This window comes from Ambystoma mexicanum, chromosome 5q (genome assembly GCF_040938575.1).
Source record: "Ambystoma mexicanum isolate Mex_15411 chromosome 5q, UKY_AmexF1_1, whole genome shotgun sequence".
NCBI lineage: Eukaryota > Metazoa > Chordata > Amphibia > Caudata > Ambystomatidae > Ambystoma > Ambystoma mexicanum.
In genome coordinates this window covers 887,823,599-887,850,608 of record NC_090933.1, presented here as the reverse complement: position 1 = coordinate 887,850,608, position 27,010 = coordinate 887,823,599, and the positions used below count along the sequence as shown (strand labels likewise).

The window sequence follows — 27,010 nt, the reverse complement described above, 5'->3', positions numbered from 1 at the left end:
GGGAGAAAATCGGTATAACCTGTGGAGCAGAAAAAAGGAGTGATCACATCTTCAGCTTTTTGTGATTTTATTGCCTCTGTATCCTATTCTCGGATGAAGTAGGAACCGGAGGCCTAGAGGAGGATGGCGTGAGAGTTGTGCAAGCTAGACAGCTCAACAAAGGCAACTCCTCGGTGCTAAATCCATGTGTCCGGAACCCGAGCGAACAAGGGGGGCACACATGGTACAAAGGCAACTGCTCTGAAACTCTAGAGCAATGTTCAAATGCACGGGAATCTTACCGAACAGATAAGCAATCCAGGCTGAATGAGAACTGGCATGGAAGGACTGTAGACATTTATTGAACTCTCTGACATCCCAACAAGCGCATCGGCAGGAGATATTCAAGACAAACACGGCGAGAGCAGAACGACGAGGGAAGATGCCGGAGCCAGCCAACGTCTCCTTCTGCACCAATGCTGATAGCGAGTTAAACGCAGTACATAGAAAGGTGAAAAAGGGACATGGTCGAAAGAATTGTATGTTGGGTTTAACGATAATAATGTGTATAATGAGTATATTAGCCCCAATATTGACCATATCAGTATTATGGTACCTAGAAGAAATGCAACCCCTTGAGGTACTGTTGCCTATTGTGAACATTTCCACGACGGAAAGCCCAGTCCATGTCATTTCCTATACCTTTTCCCCAATGGAAGAGAGACATAGGGAAGGATATGGGAACAACACATTACTATTGATAATGAACATGACACACTCAATACTAAGAAAGAACATCTGTTGGGTCTGTGCCCACCTGCCACAGGATGGTATGTACAGCCCCTGCCATTGACTTCTGCATGTTATGCTTCTCTGAGTGCCTTATATTATGGGAAATGGAACGAAAGTGAAACTGGTCAACTAGACAAAACAAACATGAATGAATTCGAGGAAGTGATCATGAAACCGGCGGGTTGCTCCATATTCCATAAAAGACAATTAAATTACACCAGCAATAATGCCACAGGATAGATTGTCTGTACCTTATAAATCTTCTGTGATCACGTTCCACATGAACCCTGAAGGGAATAAGGATGCGGAACCCCCTTCATATACACTGAATTATAACCCTCATTCTGTCCCATTCTGTTTAAAGAAAAAGGGTTCTTTCCAGGTAGGAACATTTACCAGATGCAGGAACATAGCATTCCTTGATAAAGAAGTGGAACCAATATATGTGGGAGATCCTGTGTACTTTATATGTGGAGAAAAAGCCTATCCTTGGTTACCTAGAAACTGGGGAGGCACATGTTATTTAGGCTGTTTCCTGGGGTGTTTCTTTTAGAACCATCAGACATAACCAAATGGACCAGATCACGAACTCGCCGGAAAATTGAAGACGGGTTGATTGTAGGGGACATAGTAAAATCATTCATACCATTTTGGGGCCAGGCGATAAACTCCTATAACATAAGACGACTGTCTAGAATATTGGATGAAACAATAAATGGAACCACCGACACATTATATAATATGACTCTTGAGGAAAAAGGAATTAGATTGATGTCACTGCAAAACAGAATGGCCCTTGATATATTCTTAGTTGATCGCGGTGGTGTTTGCAAAATCGTGGGATCAGCGTGTTGCGTATTTGTAAGTGTCTCCTCCCCCACGATTTTCGAAACGATAAGAAAATTGCATGTATTAAGCTCTGACCTTCACCCTCCTGAGAGTGGTTGGGAGTTAAATATAAGCTCCTGGTTCTGAGAAGTGTTACGGTCCTGGGGATGGAAGCTATTTGCAATCTTAGTAGCAATTTTAGAAATATTAATGACGTGTTGTTGTTGCATACATTGTCTCCCCATAGTATGCACAGAAATTAGTGAGGAATGTGTTCAAATGGTAGAACGAAAACCCATTACTAGACCAAATACCCACAATGATAATGAACCCAAAACAATTAAAGAATTCATGGCAATTAATATCGATGATGAAAAGGAGGAATCTGAGCGTATATGAGTCAGAGTTCGATTCAGATTCAGAGTCTGATCTAAACACTTAGTCCGAGGAAGATGCAATGTATGGATGAGGCATTTGGCATACGGCCAAGAGGAGGGTTTGTCAGTCTAGAAAAGTAGACACCCCTCGAACAGAAGGCAATGCAGGATAATTGGTTGGCCGAAGACCAACCGCCTCATTTAAAGTATAAAGAATATATGCCCATTACTTATTACGTAGCTATTAGTTCAACTAGAGTGCGGCCATTTTAAGGTAACCAGAATCGCCATTTTGTTTTCTCTATGTTTCTCTTTTACATGAGGCAAAAGTGGCGATGTTAAACTGCTTTGCTGTACATATCATTCTGCTTCAGTGGTTCAAGGTTATTAAAGACATGTTGAAACATTGCGCGAGGAGCCAGACAAAAAAGCCTGTTTTCCTCCTTTACATGTCCTTGGAAGCAGGGAGCAAGGCATTCTTATCAGTACACGGATGTCAGTGAGTCTCCTTAAAAGAATAGCAATGCACAAAACTAATATTAAAGGGTTTGAATTATGTTCTTCTTTACGGCCCCCCTTCTGAGCGCTGTGAGCCCCCGGAGAGCAAGCTGACCTCTAGAGCGTGAATCGAAACCAGGAGATAGTAAGGCCTGGAATGTGCCAGTCCCCCTACGCGCAGCTTGTCCATGAAAACAGAAGCGCTGTGTTCTCACAAATAAAGAATAGTGTCTGTAAATTCGAGATTGCAAACTGTTACTAAATATGGTGATCTAAAGTGTCATATTCGTCACCATGGTGAATCATCGCCTCCACTTCAAAGGGAATGAATTAAGGGCAGCATCGAATGTGTTAAATGTGTCATTACTGATTGTAAGATACTCATTTTGTATATATGTAACTGATGTACGATTTTCGCTCTCTTGCGTCCCCGAGGTCTGTTAGGCACACGGTCGCGGGGCGTGGGACCATTTGGCCAACTGGGACTATTTGTTTTTGCAATAAACCCTAGATTTTGGGAATACAACCTCGTGTCTGGCGTATCAGTTTGTTTGTGGTGATTGTGCCTTGTTTCCACATCCGAGGGTCCCTCTGGGGCCCCTTCAATACCATCTGGTTACCTGTAGAGCTGTCAATCAAAATGAGGGAGAATACGGAGCAGGCGGTGCCAGTGAGAAGCAAGAGGCAGAGAAAACGAGGAAAGCATCTAATCCCGAACATACAAAGACCCTGGTTACTTTACCCTAGTCAAGCCAAGGTAAAGGGAAACGGGAGACATAAGCGGAATCGTTATGGGACAGTTTGTACTCGTCCCATTGATATATATAGGAGAATAAAAAAATTGAACGATAAGAGAAGCCTGAATACAATAAACCTTCAAAGAAATACTGAATACATTAAGAGTAATCGTTATGGGACTGTTCATACTCGTCCCAGTGATATTTATGAGAGAGTAAGAAAATGGAATGATGGTGACAAAAGCAACCTTAATACAATCTCCCTTAATACAATTACTCCCTCAGGGTCAGTCGTTTCTCTGTCTTAGGCTGGGGCCTCCCTCTGGAATAGCCTCCCTGCCACTCTAAAACTTGAGGAGAACCATCTCCGGTTCCGTAAGCACCTCAAGACCTTCCTCTTTTCTTCTGCCTTTGCTCCCCCTCTCCCCTGTTGATCTGTTCTCTCTTGGCACTGTGCACCTGGCCACACTCTGTCCTCTGGGCCCAGGAACCTGCTTACCCTGCCACCCTCCCGCACTGCCTCGGGGCCACCCCTTGCACTAGGGTCTGTATCTGTACTCATACACTCCCCCTTTTTCTTCCTGCACTTATCAGACCTACCCTGTCTGCTGCCTTAAACCTAGCACTAGCAAATTGATGGCTTCACTACCACTGTTTTTTTGCCTTTATTATTTATTTATTAATATTTATTTGTTTCTCCTCTGCTTCGCACTTTCCACTTCTCCCTGCTTCCATGCATTTCCCCTCTCCCCCTCGCACTTGCGCGTTCTCAATGTCACTGGGCCTAGTAAGATCACTGTTTTGTTCTCCCCTGTTCCCCTCCCTTGCCTTGTCATGCTCTGAAACACTTGTGTATGAGTGTGATAGAAATAAAATATCAATAAACTTTGAATGAGACACTGAATTTAAGAAACATCTGAGCAGAAAAGCAGAATGTATATTGAGAGAAATACGTGTGCAATAGGAACTTTAAGGCATACTAAGAGTGAGACAGCCAGGCCTAAGGAGAAGGGCAATCTGGAATATCAATGAAAGACAGAGAAGCTAACAAGAAAGAATACTGTGATCTAAGCAAAGGAGAAGAAGAGACCGGGAGAATTATAGAGACTGGGTATCACTACCCTGGGAAAAAGGAAACGCAACTCTATATGAGCAAAGTAGTTGTTAAAGGTTCAAGAAAATCTATATAAATATATACTGGGCCTCATTACACGGACAGCGGTAACCATGGCACTATTAGCGCCATGGTTGCCGCCGGTATTTTACCGAGTCCGCCTTGGTGAATGGGGGAATTACCGCCCCATTCCAAGGTTGGCGGGTCGGTAATTCCCCATTCACCAAGGCCCTTCCCCATTCCCATTTGAGCCCCCATTGGGCTCAATGGGGAAGGAGCAAATAACGGTACCGCTATTAGCAGTACCGCTATTTGCCCTGAAGTCCCTCAGCGGGTCCCTTCCTTAACGTGTGGTCTGGCCACACATTAAGGATGGGACCCGCTGAGGGACCTCGTAGTATGGCGCTAAGGGATTACCGGCACCAGTGCCTTTACCGGTGCCGGTAATCCCTTAGCGCCATCCGTGTAATGAGGCCCACTGTGTTTTATACACCAATATTGCAGAACCTGCTCCATTTACTGCTCTTCTGTGTCCTGATGTTTTTCCTTCTGGCTCTCATAATAACTGAATTCTGTAGAGACAGACCTAGAGTAAAAATAAACAAGGTCCGCAAGTTCCATGTTGCTAAGAATAGCAATTGAAGGGAGAGGTGAAGAATCATCATCCATCCACCCCACCTGCAGTAGAAGCCTCTCTATTAGAGGAAGTGGGTTGCACAGAACTTAGGAGAGATGGAGCAGGTCTGACTGTCACTGTTTGACCAATAAGGAGAAGTCAGACTCATGCGTCAGGCTACACATTGGGGATTTCTGGATCAACTAGCTCATCAATGGGAGAGGAGGTAAAACATATAGAAACATGTGGGACAACTCCAGAAGAAAGCTATCTTTCAGAAAGCCCCCCACTCTCCCTTCTCGAGAAGCAAACCCAAGGCAATTTTTGGTGGACTTTGTCGCAAACAAGTCTGTCCATGGGAGTCTCATTGTTTAAAAGTCTGGGAAAGAACTTCCCATTCTGCTACTTCACATTCAGAGGGGCCTGAACCGTCCTGCTGAGCTCCACCGCCTGATCATTCAATTCTCTAGCCACCCTGCTGGTCAGATCAAAGATTCCATTAGTGCTGTCCATGGATGTGGTAGTAAGGGTGCTGAAGAAACACCTGCTTTGTTTTTTAGCTTGCTAGGAGGAGCACTCACAGTATCTCCTCTCCAGTGTCTCGATTGTGCTGTTGCTGGACAGTAAGGAGAAATATCTCACTACTTTGTAATTGCTGAAAGAGATTTGGCCCCAATTGTATTCACTTTTTCCTTGGCTAATCCTTTATCAGTAAACTGGTAAAACAGGTACACTTCTCACCTTCTCTTCAACTTTGTGAATCTGGTGCACTTGAGATGTGCCACAGGCATCAATTAAAGCCCTAGGCACATGCCAGTAGCAGTTGTGGCCTGGGGCCACTTCTAACATGAAAATGGCCCAAAGAGCCCAGACTTTTTAAGGCCCACTATAAAATCATCTCTTTTCTCTGGAGAAAGGTTTCCTGTAAAGTCAATTAACTCCTACAAGCTCATGTTGCAAGCAGCCAAAATAGCATCCTTATTTTCTGTTCTTTGACTGGATTGGTGAGCCTAGTTTTCAGACCGCAGGGCTGCTAATTAAGACCCTCGCCCAAAGCCACAGTGTGGGATGAGGCAAAGATGGAGGTGGAGAGGGAAACTTGAAAGCTGCAGACAGTGGAGGTGGCACCAGAGCCATTAGGGTTGCAGGTGACAGAACAGTGGCCTGATGCATTAATTCCTTTAGTATGCCGCTGAAGAAATTGCACATTTGAGAAGATGTCATGAACATCCAAAACCTGGCTAATAGTGCAGAGTCTTCCAGGGCTGTTTCTTACTAAGGCTACAGGCACTTGCAAGCAGGATGTGGACCTACTGAAAGCCAAAGGGTCTGTGGCCTGCTGAAGTTGATTCGTATGGGAAGAAAGGATAGCATGGACACTGAATGAGTGGAGAACTCCAATCCACTCAAGGCATACACATTCGGTACGTTCCGATACGGCATACACAACCTCACTTCGGTGTACCACTAGAGGAAGACACAAAGGAGATGGTAAAAGAAGTGCGGGATAGAAGGGAGTTGGCTGGAGGAGAGAAGGCATAGTCTTCTGGCTCCACATCCGCAAAAGCCCAGAGGATCACCAACTCCTGTGAGGCAAGAGAGCTTGGTGTTATACCCAGTGCAGCTGAGGGCTTTGATTTTTTTTCTCTTTGTGACTCAAAGACTCAGCCTTCTTGGTAGATTTTGTTGATTTATGATGATGCGAGGCAGTCTCAGGAGAAGAGGAGAGCTGAGAAACATCCTTCCTTGCTCCACAGGATGTCAGAAAATGCTCCTTTAAGGGTGTATGCGACCTCCAAGCTTCCACAGCCATGCGTATATGGAATTCTCCAAGCTTCCAGAGCCATGCTTATATGAAATTGTCAAAGGCACCAAAGAGGCCTACAGGTGTGTCAAGGCATTTCTCCACTCGAGCCCCGAAGCCTTGCTAGCTCGGGGGGAGGCCTTTGTGGTGACAGAGGTCTCTGACCATTTGGTCAGTAGGAGGAAGAGTGGGACTTCCCTTGGGACTCTCAGGAATGGAGTCAGTGCCCAATGCTAACCCTCAAAGAGCTTGCCCAATGGCTTGAAGGGTGGCAATACCGCAAGAATGCCATACTTTGAAAGGTGGGGAGGCACATGGTCCAAACTCAGGCTTCAAAAGGGGAATGAGAACATATTAGTTCTGAAAGAACACATCACAACCCACTTTCTGCCCAGGGAGTGGTCCAGGTAGTCTACCCTATATTCTGAAGATTAGTTCCTTCTCTCCTGCATTACTTCCAATTACTTTCGATCTTGCAGTGCAAGGCCTGGGTTCTTGTCTCCATCACTGCCCAACCAATATGCAAGTCATTACTGCTATGCAGTCACCGAGTTTGGCTCTCTGCATCCTTTACCACTGGCAACTCCCAGTTGCAGTACATCCCTACTATGCAGTACCACAGCCTGTTGTCGGCTCTCTATCGTCTCTGCACTCCACCAGCCCATCCATAGAGTTCTATTCACTGTTCCCTTGTGCCTCCCATAATTACCAGTTCACAGCATTGTCTCTATGCCACTGTCCATCAACTTAATAGGCAGAACAGGATGTTCCTGTGCATTCCATTCCAGAAGCGGCGTGCAAGATGAATCACATGATGTGGGAGAAAACTACTCCAACAAACAGCAGAAAGACAAAATACAGACAAGCAGAGTAGACCAAGTCAGTCAAAAATCTCAATAAGAGTTGAAAGCAAGACTCAAGACGCCTGTAGAAGGAGGCCCAGTTTGCCACTGACTAAAGTACAAGAATCACTCGGATGCGTAATGCGTACTCACTCTTATGACCAACCCACAGCTTGCATTCCAAATGAGAACTTAATAGAGCCCCTTGCTAGTCAGAAAAGAGGTTGCAAAAATAATAGACCGAAGGCGTTATCTAAATAGCTCTTGAGCAGGGCTTGACTGAACTGAGCATCCACTCAAGAACTTGCGCACAACCTACAATGTTTATGAATGGCATGCGACATAGCCCAGGTGGCAACGTTTGCAATTATATCCAAGGGGATGCGTTGCTGAAAGGTCATAAATACTGCTTTAGCAACCGTCACATGCGAGTATAAGTCTTTAGGAGTCAGAAGGCCCTACGAAGGAAAGAAATTCGTTAACTCAGGAAACAACCCAGAGGTTATAGGTGTCATTGATGCTACCTTTCCTCTGAAAAGGAAGAACTCTAGGTAAAAGCAAGGAATACTTCTCAGAACAAGACTAGGGAGGAACCATTTCTTAACAGTTGAAGCCAACAAAGAATGTAGGAGGGAAAACCTCCAGTTTAATATTAACATTTGATGGAATTTGGCAATGTGTACAATTCAGAATAAGAAAGCGCCTGCAATCCACTCAACCTCCCAGCTGAGGGAATGCCAACAAGAAATGATGTAATCTGGGAAACCAGTTTAAGGGCCAACTGCTCCCGAATGACTTAAAGCATTATAAAAATCTCAAAAAGGATGCGTCATCCGAAATGGAGGAAAACAAACAATGCAGTGCATTAAAATACCTCTTAATAATTCAGTGTTGCGAGCAAAAGCATTCAGACTGGACTTCCAAGAATCAATCTTGATACCTGATTTGACCAGGTTGGAACAAAAAAGGACAATTTGCTTCTCTAGAATCAACATACAGAATCTCAGTTGTTGTACATAGATTTTCGCATCTCTCTTAAGGGGCCTATCTTTTAACATAGTTAATCAGATATCTGATGGCCTATCTCAGAGACAGGGAGTACTAAAACCAATCCACTCACCTCTGTAGTACATATTTTTTAAATTGTAATGTATTACTGCACTGCATGAAAATGGTTTACTTCTGGTTGCAGGGGGAAATAAGGTTCATATTTGGGAAAGGTGGCAATAATTAACCATTCATTGCGGGTTTACGGTTGCATTCCTGGGACTTGTCTCTGTGGGGTCACGTGTACGAGAGGCGGGTGAAGGTAGAGGATTGAGACATCAGCTGTATGTCTACCAGGCAGGAAGTGTGGAGTTGAAGATTAGGAGCTCGTTTTTGTTGTTTGCCGAATCTGCAATCGTTTTAATGGTCTCTGAGTCAAGAGGGTGATCATTCCCAATGAACTGGCCTTCAGGACACCTTATAAAAAATTAAGAAAAATTGAAAATTAAAAAAGCCTTGCATGGATAGCCTTGCACCTAGTCTTTGGAATTTTGGGACTGATAGAAATCTGAGCATCCTTGCATGGTGGTAGTGAGACAGGAGTCTTTCAGTATTTTGGCCCTTTGTGCCAAAAACATTTACTTCATTCATTCCCTGTTCTTGAAAAATGATGCATCCCCTGCACGTGGTTAATCACCTTGGAGATATGATGAAGAGGTTGAAAGTCACAGACTCTAAAAGCTCTGATCATTTTGAATCAATGTGAGCTGCAGTGGGTTTCATAAATGTTGCTTTGATATTGCTGGTTGGGTAATATTGGTGTTCCCAATATCGAGAGTAATATTGAGATTTGTGCAATCAGTAGATAAACTAGTACTGTTCAGGCAGTGATGGCTGTGCTGTAGGGCCGTAAAAGGAATGGATTCTTCATTTTTAAACAGCCGTTTGATGAGCTTTGTTTCTCAGACTATGTAATAATCCCCAAATGGGTCTAATTTGGGGATTTATTAAAGGATGTGCCACACAGCAGAAGCAAGGAGTGACCTTTTTGGACTTCTCCTTTGGGCCAAGCTTTTATTAAATACATGTTTGGAATAGTGCACAGGATGAATGTTATTAAGCTTGAACAGGCGTTTTAATGTTTTCTCTCCCTTTTGGAGTCATGCTATTAGGAAACGTACCCCTTTACACGTGTATCATAAGTTTACTTGGGCCAATCTTGTTTCATTTTTCTTTCTATAGGAACGAATGGAGTAACCAATACACTTTTGCTGCAAAGAATGAAAAGCATGGCTAAGGGATGTATTATTATAACTCCAATCATTATTTTATAGTATCAAATCTACTCCTCTATTAGAAAATACTATCTGCCTCGTAATGAATTTAGCAGTCATTTGTTTACTTTTTTTAATTATAATTTGTATATGGTTCACAAAGAAACCTTTACACACATCAAAAAATCCAGTATAAATTATCAAAACAAGAAAAATGCTTTTAAAATACATAGCGGCAACATATGCTTTAGGATCGTCAAATATTAAATAAAGCAAAACTAATTTGCAAAACTCAACGTAAAATAAAACATTCCAAAACATAAATAAGGCATTATTTGTCAAAGAAGCTATAGGTGACTAAAGTAAACAATTTGCGTTAAAACATCTTCTTAAAAACATAAGTTAAAGGCAATGTGCCACTTTACAATTTAAGTCATTGACACAGAGTCTGATTCAACTTCACCAGCATTTCTTCTCATTTGAAAAAATATCTACCCAATGCCAATAGCAGCAGTGTACTAACCCCTCTCATAGCTCTTTCTCAGAATGACTGGCGGGTTGACCAGTGTTAGTTCTGGATAGGAGCCACCCATCAGCTCAACTCTATTGTTTTTGAAATAAGGACAGTACAAGACTAGATGTTTTATTGTTTCGTCTTGAGTAGATACCAGACAAAATTAACATGAACCATTATTGCGTTCTATTAATGAGAATTTGTAATGAGTACGCTCCAAAGTAGGAAATTGTTTTAGTTTAAACATCTTGTAAATCAAAAGTATCTTAGGACATGGAAACTTTAGCATATACGAAGAGCGGACAGATCTTTTTCTTTCAAATAAGGCATTTTCCCAATAGGTCTTATATGTATGATTGTAATCGATAGTCTTGATCCAGTCAATTTTATACAATTTGAGTTTCACATTCAGAAGACCCAACTTTAGATCATCCTGTGTCGAGTTTGTGTACTAGAACGGCCTTCATTTGAAGAGCAAATTAAACAAGCGAAGGAACCTTTTGATCCATAAGAAGCTTGTTGAGATCTTGCTACAAAGTGTTTCGTGATGGCACCAACATTTTGGCATACAAGGTTAACTTTCGCCATGTGTATCTTGCGGACAAAGACACAAGCCCCGAGTTCATGCCTAACTATAGAGTTCGGGACAGCAAGGGCTAGTCCCAAAGTAGTTTTCCAAATCTGTCCTTGTATCTTGTTCAGGATCTCATCTAGATTTAGTCAGCATAAATCTAGGCCAAACAATAAGGTTGGCTCTACTTTGAGTACATAGAAATCTAGGACAGGCAGTAATGAAACTTTTACATGCTTCCTGAAGATAATATTCATCTGGGAAAACAGCGGACAAACCTTTGCCTTAAGTCCTGCTGTCCAAGATTTTAGAGAGTTAGAATCAGCTAGATGATAGCCCAAACAACGTAGTGATTTAACTTGCTGGATATTTTGGCCAGCCATGTTCCATTGATAGGATTTAATACGCTTTCTGTTAGCAAAAACAATGACATTAGATTTTAATGAGTTTGCTTGTAGGAAGTTGCAAAATTATAGAAAGCATTTAGTTTTAGCTGCAAACCAGAGGGCGTTCTAGCAATTAAGATGATGTCATCGGCGAAACATAGCCAATGCAAGTGTAATTGGCCCAGTATCGCCGGGTACATGGCAGCGTCAGTCCATAGTAAGTCAATATCACAGATGTATAGGTTAAAAAGTGTGGTGGAGAGGTTACAGCCCTGCTTTATACCTATCATGGTTGGAATATGATCGGTGATGGCGCCCTCCCGATTTATGCATACCTGAAAAGATGTGTTTGTATGTAGTAGGGAAATCAACTGTACTAATCTGCGTGGAAAACCCAACTTCAACATCTTAAGCCACAATTTTTCTCTTACCACTGCATCAAAAGCCGAAGAGAGATCCAATGCTGCCATGTATATCGGGCCTGTGTCAGATGTTTGCGACATCGAGAACAAGTGAGCTATCACCACAGCATTAAGTGAAGTACTCATATTTTTTATGAAACACACTTGAAATCTTGAATAGATCTCGTTTGACAATATATCTTTCCAGATGTTTGAGCAGAAGAATGGCAAATATCTTTGCAGCAGAATCCATCAGGGCGATGGGACGGAAGTTTGCCGGATCATGGGGATCACCCTTCTTATGAATGGGGATGATGATAGTGTCCCGTCAAGATAAAGGAATTTTACTCGACCATAAAATATAATCAAATTTGGTGTGTAGAATAGCCGCCAAAAATTTCAGATCTGATAAGATTATGCAGGGCGGTATTCCATCAGGTCCGGCAGACTTCGAATTCTTCAAACGTCCAATCGCCCAAAGGATGTCTTCAATTGAGAATGAGAGATCATCCGTGAACCTAGAGTGTAAAATTCCTGAATGCCAACATTTAAATGAAATTTAGTTGTAATGTAGTTTTGCCAAACATCTGCAGAGATGGAGGAAAACATATTCAAACTATCAGATTGAACGGTGCCTCTTAAAATGGACCATATATTGCGAATGTCTCTTTTCCAGAGAAGGGTAAGCAGTCTTTGATTATCCGCACAGTGACTTTGATGTTTGATCACTTTAAGTTGGTTCCTATAAGTTTGCAGGATGCAATGTTTCCCAAGAATAAAAGCCTTGTGCGCGATATCTGACCTAATTAAAGCTTCTAAGACAAGAGTATTTAATACGTTTGTATTTGGCTATTACAAATTGATATGGTTTATTGTGCGTCCAAACATCGTTCTTCACTGCCTGGGCCAGCTCATATACATGCGTTTCAATTATGTGTGTATTCCACTTCTCCCTTTCTTCAGGGAGAACACTGAGCTGTTTGTGATTGTAGACTCGCGAAACGTCTCTGTTGACTTAATAAGTTAACTGTCTACATATCTTGGGGGACCAGTACACAGAGTACATTCTTCGATCAGACTGAATCAACGCCCAAGGTGGATTACAAGAAGTAGCGTCTGTGCCCTAATGCGTAGGGTGATAGGAAAATGATCGCCAAATGAAGCGGCGCCAATCCAAACAGGATTTACCATTCCAAGCAAATTTTGAAATCTCCACCAAAAATAATGCGATGGTGAGGATTAGTTAATAGAGCGGCTTCAAGTACTGAATCTAGAGAGTCAAAAAAATTGCCAAGAGTACTTTGTAAATGATTGAAATAAATACATATAATCAAGAAGATCATAGCAGGAGCATTCAACTGGAGGTACTCGATTGCCAAAATGTCATTTTGGGAAGAGATCACCTTGGCTTTAGCATAAACATTATTGTTCAGTAGAATGGCAAGTCCTCCCGAGGGTTTCCCCACCACCGCTACCGTTGCATGGAGGGAAAACTCAGTGAAGCCATCTACACCAAACAAGTGAATACACATAGTTTCCTGGATGATGAGTATAGCAGGTAAGTCATCATAAAGATGAGAATCAAGCCAAGATTTTAGGTTTGAATACCCACAGCAATTCCATGAATTAATTGTAAGGAGTGCGGGCTACGGTTGCTTGACCGTTTTTGCAATTTCGGATATGGTGGTAAGCAACGGAGCAAACCAGGCTAGGCTCGCAGCAAGGCTGTCAGTTGAGGTTTAATATCGCTATTTGGAGTTGAGGTCTCAGAATTTGCATTAGCCAATATCAACGGTTGAACCACAATGGGCAAGGGCGCATCAAGGAAGTCATTAGCCTCTTCTATTGAGTGAAACAAACAAAGAGACCTCGCTCTTAAAGTCCAACCTGTGTGACCATATTAAGAGCATGATGTTAAGCGAGTATGTGCCATAAATCATCCGATGATTGTTGTGGTTAGAGAGGCAGATCAACTCTATCATCGGATATCAGGGTCCTCAATTGTGGACTGTATTTAAATATACTGAAAAGAACCTAGCGATTTATTCTTTTATACCCGTTCTTTGCCGGATCACTTATCCATCCTAATATATTGAGCACGTCAGTGGAGATCTCAGTGTCTCCAATGTTCGCCTCCACGTGTGCCCTAGGTAAAGGCACAGCTAGGGGCAAGTCTAAACAGTGACTCGGTACATTACATATAACATTTTTTGATTTTATTTGTATTTATTACATTTGTTGTACGGCCAGACCCTGAGGAATCACGGCGTAGTTGCAGACAGAAGCAAATACAATCTTGGTGATGATAAAAACATTAGGACAAGCAATACAGGTTTACATTTCAACATTATATACAGTTATGTATATTTATATACAGTGAGGGTGCGGAGTTGGTCTGGGGTGCAACGTATCTGGGATCAACTTACAACTGGTTGAATACCACGTTTTGAGTAGTTTTTTTAAATAGTGGGAAGGACTGTTAATTCTTAATGTTGATAGGCAAGGCATTCCAGTGCCTAAGAGAGAGTACTTTGAAACTGCTAGCTCCTGCTTTTTCTCTTTTGTATCGTGGTATTTCGAGGTTTTCGCTGTTATTTGATCTGAGGAGTCTGGTATGGGATTTCTTAGTGACTGTGTTGAGAAGGTATTTGGGAGCTTTGTTGGTGATGCATTTAGGGGAGATGCTGAGGGCTTTGAAGAGTATTCTGGTTTTGATGGGAAGCCAGTGATTTTGTCTCCTGATATTGGAGATCTGATCGGATTTTTTTATGCCTAATGCAGCACGGGGGGGCTTTATTCTGCATGAGTTGGAGTTTGGATAGGTTGGTGTTGGAAGTGCCTAGGAAGAGGATGTTACAATAATCAAGCTTTGATAATATGAGCACTCTTGCTAGTGTAATGCAATTTCCTGATGTCAGGAATTTGCGACTAAGAGAGATCAGTTTGCTGTATAGAAGGTGGAGGAGGCTGGGGTATTTACTTGCTTAGTCATGGTGTCGCGTCAAGGTAAACCCCTAGTGTCTTTACTTGTTTAAGAACTGGGATTGTGGTGCCATCAATGATGAACGATGAGTATAGAGGCTGAAGGGATGTGATTTTGGAAGATGATCCTAATACGAGTAGCTCTGTTTTGTCATCATTGAAACACAGGCTGTTGTTGGCCATCCCGTTTTCGATTAGTGAGTAGATTTAATAAGCAGGGAGTCTTTCTCATGGTTGCCTGTTAGTGGGATAAGGATCTGAGTGTTATCTGCGAAATTGGTATAGATGACACCCATAGCATCCAGAGCTGCGAAAAGCAGCTTGGTGTAGGCGTTGTATAAAGTCGGGGAGAGGCAAGAATCTTGAGGGACGCCTATCAGGACTGGTATGGGATCTGCTGATTCTTTTCCAATGGCAACTCTTGAGGTCCTATCTGCAAGAAAAGATTTAATCCACTCTGTGGCATTGTTGGATAGGTTGAAGTTATTTAGGGTGGCACAGAGTTTGTCATGGTCGACCAGACCGAAAGCTGCCGAGAGGTCAAGGAGCAATAGCAAGCAGAGTTTGCCTGATTCTCTAGTGGCATCCATTTGGATCTTCAGGACTAGTAGGGCTGTTTCCGTACTATGATTGGGGCGGAACCCATGGTGTTCTAAGTGGTTTTGAATTTGGGAGTATGCTATTTTGTCGATTTTCAGTAGAAAATGGACAGTGGTTATGGCTCTGTAGTTGGTAGGGATTGAGGGGGTCCAGGGTCGTTTTCTTAAGGAGGGGTGTTACCCAGGCTTTTTTTTTTAATGCTAGCGGGTACTGTGTTTGAGCTGAAGGACGTGTTAACAAATTCAGTAATGACTGGTGATAGGGTGTGGGCGCACACTTTGAATAGATGTGAGGGGAATTGGTCTTCTTTGCAGTTGGAAGCTTTGAGTTTCATTATGGTGTCTAGTACTTCTTTGTTGGTGACTGGGGTGAATTGAAAAGGGGTGCAGGTGGAAGTGGTGGGTGGGTTGGAGGCTATGTTGGGAGGCGTTTTTTCGGCAAGGAGGTTTTTTTGCTGTCGATTTTCTTTTGTAATAGTATAATTTTAGAGGCTAGTGCGTCTTGTGTTGTGGTGCACCAGGTTTTGCTGGAATTATAGGGTGCTGTCACTTGGCATGGGTTCTCAAGCTCTCTGAGAACAGAGAACAGTTCTTTACTATCAGAGTTGGCATTGGTTATACGCGTGATAATGGTGTTGGCTTTATGAGAGTTTTTTTATTGGCTGTTTTGAAATCCTGTGCCGATTCACTAGTGTTAGTTTTCCTGTGTAGGTGCTCGAGTGATCTTTTAGTATGTCTGAGGGAGACTAGTTCTTCATCAAACCAGAAGCAAGATCGTTTGTCGGGTTTCTGAGTTTTGGTAGTAACAGGGGCGAGTGAGTCAATGGTACGGGTGAGACTTTGTTGATAAGTCTGCTAGGTAGTCGGGATTGTTCATATAAGGGGTGATGTTGGCTAGGGCCAAGGGCAGGATGGGTGAAAGGTTGTCTGCTATGAGTTTTTTTAATGTTTCTAGATTCCAAGGTGTTAGGTGCCTTGGGGCTGGCGGGTTCTGTACTTTTATATTCCAGTGTGAAAGTGATGATAAAGTGGTCTGACCATTCTACGGGGAGGATGGAATCTAGGATAACGAGAGTTGAGGGATAGGATCCAGTCCAGCGTTCTGCCTTTGGAGTGAGTGGGTTCATTAATCAGCTGGGTAAAATTCATATCTGACATGGCTGTGTGAAAGGCGGCAGCATTCGTGTTGAGGGGGTCGCTGTAGCCTAGGTTGATATCCCCTAGGACGATCAATTTCGTCTTGGGCTTGATGAGGGGCGTAAGTAGTAGGGGGATGTCTAAGCTTGGGTGGCTGTCTTTTTTGGGTGATCTGAATATTACTAAGAAATTGGTAGTGGTTTTAGGGTTGGGGAATATTTGACTAGTAAGAGTTCATAGCCCTGTACTTGTTCCAGTGGGCAGGCTCTGAATTGCAATTTGGTTCTGGCTATTAGGGCAACTCTGCCTCCTTGGTGGGTGTTCCTGTCTGTTCTAAGGATACTGTACCCTGGGGGATGGCGATGGCGAGTAGGGGGCCTGCGGCAGGATGTAGCCAGGTTTCGGTGACTACTAGTATGTCAAGTTGTTGGTCCAAGATGAGGTCATGGATTTCTATGGTATGTGCACACAGAGAGCGAGCATTGATGAGTGCACCTCTGATCATGGAGGTGAGCTCAGGGGGAGGTGTGGTTACTAGGCTTGGAGGCTGAGTCGTGGTTTTGGTTTCTACGAGTGGTTTGGTTTGTTTTTTGATGCAAGGTTGGAGTGGTTTATTAGTAGGTACAGTTGCTGTTTTGGTGCCGGTGTCTTTGGTTGCGGTGGGTTTAGGCGCTTGAAGGTTGGAACTAGTTCTGGCTCTAAATCTATTATATCTGTTGAGTCCCATCGAAGGTATGGTTTTATGGTTGGTCTTGTTGCAAAGGGAGGATAGTGTTGAGTTCCGGATAGGAGTAGAGGGGGCATCTGGGTTGGTGACAATGGTGTTGGCGATATTATGGTGTGCACTTATAACGGGAAAAGGTGGGAGGGATTGGAGGAATGGGGTGGGGTGGGGCAGGGAATTGGGTGGTGGCGCTAGCAACCTAGTCTCGCGAGGCCATCATTGAACAATGTGAAGTGACCTCCTGTGCAAGGCATGGAATGTGGCATTATACAGAACGGGAATATTATAATGGTTAGGAATGTTAGCATTATTGGATGTGAATGGTTTGAACAATGCTAGTGGTTGGCGGAGTGGTGACACTATAGATCAGCTTTCTTCACTTGGCTAGCATGTATCATAAGTGTTAGCTGACTCAGTTAACTAATTTAGAGTGCGAGTGGCAACAAGTGTCAGAGTGTCAAGTCTTGTAATTTAGGCAGGTTCGAGGTACAGTAAAGAAACAAGTAACTGTTGATTTCTAGGGTTAAGGCGAAATCGAAGGTGTAAATTGCAGTAGTGGCGACCGTTTTCAAAGCTTAGATGGCTACTATGCCAGTCAATTTCGAAATTGGGCAAGATCAGATCTTGGGTGTCGATATTTCTCTAAGCAGTTGGGGTATAAGGTAAGACTCTCTAACTAGGGCAACATGTGTTAGAGAAAATCATTGGCACATTGCAGCATAAACATTCTACAACACAATGGGCAGCGCAATTGTGGATTGGGCTGGAGGCAGCAGTGTGTTAAAGGCGGCCATTGGCTCTTGATAGCAATACAGCACAACAACAGTTAACTGTTAGTTGCAAGGCATGGAAAATCTGGAGTGGCAGGACCAGGTCAGTTGAGACAACAAGAGGAGTCAGTTTACCCATAATCTCATAACATTATGAGATGAAGGGTCCGCAGGGGAGTCCCCAGCATGTTTGCCGTTTTTATTAGTAACCACTTCATTAACAGTTTGTGTGGCAGGATGACGCCCCTCAATTGAGGAACCCGATAGAGCCGGTTGTTGAACTGAATCGGAAGTCGGTGGTTTGGACAATGCCACACCGCTCGGATGGATTTTGTTCCCAGACCCAGTTTTTTTTTATACATGAACTCGGATAAAATTGCAGCAATTGGCTTTGGGTAGACTTATCCGTCAAAGTTGAATTGTCAGATAAAGGTAAAGATTTAGCATGCATCAGTGCCACCTTGATACTGGAGTTAGGGCTGCTTACGATTGATGTGACTGGGCTGTGCACCACCTTATTGATTTTGTTGCCTGTTGCGTTACTGTTTTTTAAAAGTTTTTTGTTTTCCATGTTTCTTCTTGTTTAACCATATTTAATAATAATTTCAATTCATCATTTAATTGTTCCAAATCGATAATTGGATCGTCATTAGAGGAGTGATCTCAAGTTATCACAAAGTTTTATATCAGGTACATTTTTAGATTTCTTTGTTTGAAACTTTGTTAGCGAATTGTTTTTGGGTCTTCGCTGTATTGTTACATTTTAGAGCTCTCACATGAGCCCACTTGAGCTTGCAAGAGTATAATCTGGTATTGGATTCCGATACATTGTTCGAAGAAGAAGATTTGTATGGTGTTGCAAGAGACGTCTCAACTTTTCCAAGCTCTTCCATAACCTCAATGAGCTGCGAAGAGCTGTTTTGCTCCACATCGGTCTCTTCAATAGTGTTTAGTTGAACTGCAATGCTTGATTTACTGTCACTTCTTTCCCCCTGATAAAGATTCCTTTCAGTAGTAAGCAATCTAAATACATCATCCAACTTTAGTGAGTTGAGTTTTACAGCTTCAAGCAGCGGAACAGCACCCGGACTTCTGTCAGCACAGTCGTCAGTAGTTCCAACAGAAGCTGCTTGAGCATAAGTTCTTAATGTCAAATTCCCAAGTGTCCCACTCCAAGGTTTGAGTAGATTTTGTACTTTTACTTATTTGCAAAGGCATTTGTGCTTTTGCAATTAGTGAGTCGAATGTCGCCATTTTTTCAACTTGCAAGTTCACATGTGCGAGCATGAAACCCACCAATTTGCTAATTTTCCCAGTCAAATCCCCAATAAGATGTTTAATGTAATGTAACTCCACATGTGTCTTTTCGTTCCCTTTGTCAAGGAGACTGAGAATTCGAGTGATCACCGTATAGTCAGCCAAATCCACCTGATTAATAGGGCCCAAGGTTTGATTATTAACACAGTTCACAGAGTTAGTTTGTTCATGGTTTGGAAGGGGAGAGACTGTGTGATCAAATGTCTTGTTATCAAAGTCAGTTTTCGAAAAAGAGGTGTGATGCAGGGAGGTTGGGGAGCTTATGGAATGATAATGCGATTTCACAATATTAGGAGTCCCATGAAATGAAGTGTGGTGACCAACATTGCCTCTCTGAATATTATGGAGGCAAATTTCTTCAACCTCAGAGGCGAGAACAGACATAAGAGAAGAGCGTCCCAATGATACACGACAACGCTTGCTCTATTCAACCTGCACAGTCGGTGACAGTATAGAAACATCAGAAATGCAAGTACCATATAGTGTGCCCTGTTGTAGTAATGCTTTTTCTTTTGCCAAGGAAGCAGTGGAGATTGAACTAGAAGCATGTGCAAAAGGTGTTTTATAACCAAATTGCCTGCGAAAAATTGGATCTTTGTCATCTGTTTGTCTTCACAACAGCGGCCGGGTCCAAACTATCATTTGGTTCCACGGCCAGTGATTGCAGACTGTAGGGAACAGTATCTGAATCCATGACACGTTCGCCGTGCATGGAGTAATCAGAAAGAGGGAGAGAGATTAAGTCCTCACACTCCTTCTCATATGAAGCATTGAATTGAATGGGACCAGTCATGTTGAGGCTGGAATTCATTCGCCTCTCATTCAAACATTTTCCACTGCATAAGCTCCCAACCATGATCCCAAGACGAGCACAAGCACAATGAGAGATAACAACCAATGAGAAGTAAGCACTGTGTTTAACAAAAAAAGCGCTTATATATAATTAGTACGATGTTTGCAATCAAGGTAATCAGTTAGGCGCACAATTGATGAAAGGAAAATATGGTGTAGAAGCAGCACAAACAGTCACTTATTGCAGTCAAAGTTTAGGGACCGTACATCACTACTGAAATATATAGATCAATATCACAAAAACACAGCACATCGCCTTGGATGCATATTCAGGTATAGGGAAGTCACGGAAGAAACACACCTAATAGAGACCAGTTGGTCAGCCCCACCTACCCACTGCACCGCCGCACAGCCCAACAGCCAGACACTTCCGGATGCGCGTGCACCGGTGCTTAAGATGGGTTGGCTGGGTGTAGGTGGGCGGGACAAAGGGAGGAGCAGAAAGACAGAATGAGGAGAATTAGCACGTAGTTTAAAAAGTGACGCGCTCAGTGCAGTACTGAGCACAAGACCAAGCACAAGTCCAACGGTCTGTGCAAGCTAAACAATGTCAGTAATTACTTGATGTTGAAGAAGAATGTTTCCACGATGATAGCGCTTCTTCTTGCAGATGGCATCGTAGCATGGTACAAAGCAGGAAAAGTCTCAGGAATAGAGAAACAGGCAGCATTCCACAGCCCAACAGCCAGACACTACACAGGCACTTCTGGATGCATTAATGGTAAAAACAGGTGGCATTTCCAACTACTGCATGTTTTACCATTGCCCCCGATGATGGATTGGGAAACCTATAATATCACAGATTGTAATCAAGCAGCACTAGGGGTGCTGGGAAACATGGATGTAATGCAGTCATGGAACAACGCCTCAATCAAGAGCAAATCAACACAGACAACAATAAAGCAGCCTCAAATCACAAGCCATGATATGGCATACGATACACTCACATAACAAAGTGTTAAAAGCAATAGCAAGGCAAGAAAAATCATACATGACTCCCCTCCTCCCCCACACTCCTCTCTCACCTCTGCAGACAGATCCCATTTTCATGACATCACATCTCACCACAGCACATAACATTGGACCAGGACTACCCATAAGCACGGATACATACATTGCTTAAACTGACTTGGGTGACAACACACACCAGGTAAGCAAAAGCCACAGACCACCCCATGCAACCATAAGACTCAAATGTACCATAACAGGCATCAATTATATATGCACATTATTACATGGAACCGCAAGGGTATCAGGTAATAATATCGCCATAGATATGGTCGCCGTAAATAATATCGCTGGGAAAATGTCGTGGTGATATTATTTGGGTGACCATATATATGGCGACAGGGGCAAAAAAAAAAGTCCAAAAAAAAGTTTGGGGGGATTGCGGGGGTGTCCCCCACATGTTCCATGCAATAATGTCGCCACAAAAAACGGCCATTTTTCGGCGATATTTTTGCATGGCGAGATTTTTTTGTCGACATTATTACATGGACCCTATGCAAGATGTGAGTCCATCTAAGGGTACACCCAAGCCACCTCTCAAAAAACAATGCACCAAAAATAACTCTTGGCGAACCCATACACAGAGTCAGTTTCCTTGCAATTTTCAAGCATCAACACAACACACAAAGCATTATTTCACTGCTCCCTCCACTCCTAGCTAAATCCAATCCGTTTTATTACAGGTCCCAGGCATCAGAAGAACATACAATGGCAGCGGTTGCACTATATAAAACTCAATAACATAACAATAGCTACTCATGTATATGGGATGAAGGATTGCTTTATAAATCTATTAAAATAAAACAAAGAAATGCTAGGGAGTGCAATACAGATGCTGAGCAAAAAACACTGTCCTACTTGACACTGTGGTGGAGCAATCAGGACCCTTAAAATGAGAACTAGTGTCAAGCAAGTTTTATTACGAAAACATGGTTTTGTGCTGGAGTCAAGGCAAACGAAAGAGGGATATATCACCTCAAAAGAATGCGTGGGAAAGGAGAACTAAAGCAGGTGCAGGGAATGTATATCTGACTGCCAGTCAGTATTAGAGTTGTGACAAAAACGAGCTTCTCCTAGAAAAAGAACGAAGTGCTGCACAGTTCGCTGGGTCTGAGTTTCTGAACCCCTAACATACAACAGTCTTTTTTCCCAGTTCTCTGGGATTTGGTTTCAGAGGTCTTTGTTCAATTAAAGTCTCTAAAGTATCCCGAGGTCTGTTCTCCGGAGGCCGTTGAGCACAATAACTGTCTCTAAGGTAGGTGATGTGTCATCTGGGATGTGATCATCTTTATGCTGTTGACAGTCTATTTCTTTCCCCAGTGTGTCCTGGGTATATTTTATGGCTGTTGTCATAGTTCTATAGCCTACCGCCCTTTCTCATAGCTTGGTTCAATCACTAATCTGGTGCTCTTGCCAGTCTCCTCTTTCAGAATCTATGTTGAAGGACTCCCCTTTCTCTTATGTTCTCCTGCCCCGGACTCAGAACACTGAGGCACCTACTGGTCTTAGGTGCTGTGACTTATCAAGTGACTTGTAGTTGCTCAGCAAGTCTTCTTAATTTTCTTTGGTGGGCTTGCCAATCCTACAGGTTCTGAATAATGGCTCCCAGCTAGCCTGCTTGCCTCTTTGCATTTTCATGTAGGCATGTGTCCCCAGATAGCTCGTCTCTAATCCTATAACGTAGTCTGTGGCACTACTCGTCTGCGGGGTCGGAATCAGAATGCTATTAACTGTTTTAGCCCAGGTGCCTCTGCATCTCCCCAAATCAGGGCCTCCCAAATAATGTCTGACCAGCTTGGCTTGGCCAATGCTGAACTCTCACTGTCCACCACATCCTTCTACCCTCTTCCTTATCCTTCTGGCACTAACAGTACAACTCCTTCCTTTCCCTGGTCTTTCTTTCCTCCTGAAGGTTTGCTCCTTCATTCCCTCCTTCCATCTGATCTTTCCTCCGGCAAACACTCCTTTCCTTGCTCTGTTTTCCTTCTCAATTTCCTTCTTTCCTTAGCGTGGCTTCTCAATCTCTATCCTAAACGGGCTTGTAGGTGATGGAGCTAATAATGGTTTGAACCGGTATACCAGTGAGAGCACACTCCTGCTCGAGGATTAGTCCCTCGTGTTCAGCCTCACACCCTCGCCAGGGATACTGCTAATTTCATATTGAGACCCCCCTCCCCTGGATCTGTGGGCCAGTGTTATAAAAGATAGGGTGGGATTGCCATCTTTGAATGAAATAGCCCTGTCATGGTGGCTGACGATTCTGCCAAGAATCACTCTGTGGTGCGTAAGCAATCTCCCTTCTTTCAATGCCAGGAATTCATTGTCTGAGCCACTACTGCGAAGTCTGCACATATTTGAAAAGGGATGGTTGGGGCCTGCGTGTATTACGTCTTCTGGTTTTTGTTTCCTGCTCGAAGGCTGCGATTGCAAGCTGTGGTTGCATAGCACCTACTTTAAACACTGTTTCATCTCTTCTTGGGGGTCATATTGTCTGTTCTGGGACAAAGGTTGGGAACAGTAGCAAGGGCCTCTGAGATGCTTTGCTTACCGCCTCTGGGGTTGGTATCATGGAGATGGGGGCCATACCCAGCACTCCGGGTCCGTCTCACCCAAGTTTCCGATGTCAAGCAGGGGGCTTTGTCACATCCACATCCTCCACCCCTTCGATGACGGCCTATTAGTGCCTAGCTAATCACAAGACTCCTTAAGCTGATGGAAAACCCACAACGAGTCCCAGCATTTTAAAGAAGGGAGAACATCTTTCCTTGTTTGGCAAACTGTACCTCTCCTGCAATCTTCCAAGCATTAGGATACCCTATAAAACAGAAGTGCATGCAAGGTGTTTTGAGTGAAGGCAGAACTGCACACATTTACACGTAATGGGTTCAGAGTTCAAGCACATTAAACGGAATGCAGATAACAAGTGAACCCCGCTTTCAATGCTGCATACAAAACTAAGGTAAACAAAATAGGGATATACTAGTCAAACATTAGTAGAGAACATGCTTGTTCACAGTAGTTCATCATGATGGGAAAATTAAAGATTTGGAAAAACCTTCTGAATAGCTTGGCACTTACCATCATACAAATATCCATTGGCAGGAACACTTTGCGCTGGCTACTGTGATAGGGAACTGCCCTCAAACAAGTAATTATGCCATGCGCTTTTCCAATATGGCTGGCTGCATGGTCTGCATGGACATCCTTTACTCCTGTATTACAGATAAACACATACAGGTATTTGTTCATATGTATGTGTAGGATTAATATTTGCATAGTAATAACTAATTGTTTGGAAAAAGAGACTCCATTACTCTGCGCCAGTTAATCACACTAGTTGTACTTTATTCCAATAGAAGCCCTTGATAACACATGTTTCGGCTCAGCAGAGCCTTTCTCAAATCTGGGCTAATATACCAAACTGGATTTTTAATTAGAATTGCAATTATATCAATTGTCTACAATATAAATCACAATACCCATGACAGCATCCCCCATGCCCAAATATTCGCCATTCCAAACAAGAAAAGAAATATTTTATATTTGTTGCATACATGTGGTGACAGAAAATAAGGGTTGGCGATGGGGAGGATTGTGTAGGGAAAAAGAAGATTGCAATTATATTTGAATCATCAAATGTGGAGAGAGAAAAAGAAAAAGTTAAGAAAAAAACATTATTACATGGAACCGCAAGGGTATCAGGTAATAATATTGCCATAGATATGGTCGCCGTAAATAATATCGCTGGGAAAATGTCGTGGTGATATTATTTGGGTGACCATATATATGGCGACACGGGCAAAAAAAAAGTTTGGGGGGATTGCGGGGGTGTCCCCCACATGTTCCATGCAATAATGTCGCCACAAAAAACGGCCATTTTTCGGCGAGATTTTTTTGTCGACATTATTACATGGACCCTATGCAAGATGTGAGTCCATCTAAGGGTACACCCAAGCCACCTCTCAAAAAACAATGCACCAAAAATAACTCTTGGCGAACCCATACACAGAGTCAGTTTCCTTGCAATTTTCAAGCATCAACACAACACACAAAGCATTATTTCACTGCTCCGTCCACTCCTAGCTAAATCCAATCTGTTTTATTACAGGTCCCAGGCATCAGAAGAACATACAATGGCAGCGGTTGCACTATATAAAACTCAATAACATAACAATAGCTACTCATGTATATGGGATGAAGGATTGCTTTATAAATCTATTAAAATAAAACAAAGAAATGCTAGGGAGTGCAATACAGATGCTGAGCAAATAACTGATTCTAATTCTAATTCTAATAACTGAGTAGAATAATAACTAAGTCACCTTTGATTGTGAGTCGATCACATGCAGACAGTACAAAGTGAATCATTAAGAGCAGCTGGTCCCAGATATTTGGTGCCATAATGGAAAGCATGTTGTCCCCACAACTTGCATATCTAGAGGGTCACTGCTGGGGCACAGTCAAGGGATCTTCAAGTTTGGTGAGGTGCACAGCACGATTGTTCCATAGATGAAGCAGAGACTCATTTGTATGGGAGGGCATTACATAGATTATGTGGCGATTAATAGATCTTACAAAAGGGGAGATGTTTCACTCTTACAATCAGTCTGCTAGCCACAGTTTGACCCTCAAATGATGGGTGAACAGCAGCTGTTCTACAAGGTTGGGGTGTATGGAATTGAATAGGGAATACACTAAGAACATCAGCAGGTATTGGGGGATAAGAGGAAGAATTATTCTCTGGTTCAGGATGTGGAGCAACCCATGTTTAGGTCCATCTATTAAAGCTTTAACCCTCTCACCAACATACTGCAAATGAACCTTTAAATGAGAACCAATCCATCAATTCACTTTATTTCAAATAAGTAACACTTTCTTCATAAAAGTACATGCAAACACAATCAATTTTAAAGTGAATGAAACAATATTACAATCACATTAAAAAGAAATGCATACCCCATTTCTCTCTTAAACAAACAGTTTGGGTTTTTGTGTAGGCATGGGAAAGGCACTTGCCAGGCACTGCCAGAGTGGTATTAACTGGCCATTGATGGTAGCAGGTGCAAAATGGCGCAAGTACCGGAGCATCTAAAAGCAGTGCCTGGCAAATGTCTAATACTTACGCACAAGCAAAAACTGTTGGTTGCTCGTTTTTAACAGGACTTCAGTGAAGGGCATGCAGAGTGCTTATAAATCGAGTGGCGGAAGGCAACCTGGTTAAGATATTTTTATTACACCAGCAGCAGGTGTAAAACTCCAATTAAACAATTAACTCTGAGGAGACTGCTTTGAAAAAAAACACTGGCAGGCACTTCGAGTGCAGAGTTTGTAGACAGGGCTTGATTAAAGCAAGCTCAAAGAGTTCCCATGAGGAGGTGTTTTGGGTGGGGAGGGGTAGGAACTGGTTGGGAATGGCCATAGGTAGTCAATGGGTGGGTAAATAACCAAGCAATATCTGCAAGCTACGTGCCGCTCATTTGCCATTTCTCCCTATCTGTACTCTAATGCAATAGGTTTGGCTTATATATATTGTAAGCGTTAACTAAAAAGAAGTACTTTTAAAATGTTGTTCTGAATAGTAGTGTCTGTTCGGTATACAAATATACAGAAAGTGGCGTGTTGCTGGTCATAAAGTGCTAAAAGGTGGTTTGTGGCTATCAACGATAGGCAACTGTTATTTTCCTACCAGTCTTTATAAATAGGGGCATCTGATTATAGTAGCATTTGAATCACACTTTAATCTTGAATTGACACCTGCTGAAGGCAGTAGATTAATTAGCATTTAAGCTAAAATGTCCCTTTGTCTAGGTTGAACACTCAACAGGCAATTTTCAAGTCCAATATATCTGTTGTACAGCACTGTCAATGTTTTGTATAGTTCATCGTCTTTTCTTTTGTTTT

General features: G+C 42.7%; 1 protein-coding gene across 5 annotated transcripts in view; it reads right to left on the bottom strand.

The window, feature by feature from the left end:
* Positions 1-27,010, bottom strand: part of NDUFAF6 (NADH:ubiquinone oxidoreductase complex assembly factor 6) — a 526,077-nt gene that overhangs the window by 101,821 nt on the left and 397,246 nt on the right. For all 5 annotated transcript variants that reach the window (XM_069621387.1, XM_069621385.1, XM_069621386.1 and 2 more), the window contains exon 6: positions 24,188-24,321. In XM_069621387.1, coding sequence (XP_069477488.1) covers positions 24,188-24,321 — 134 coding nt within the window. The remainder of the gene's footprint in view (positions 1-24,187; positions 24,322-27,010) is intronic.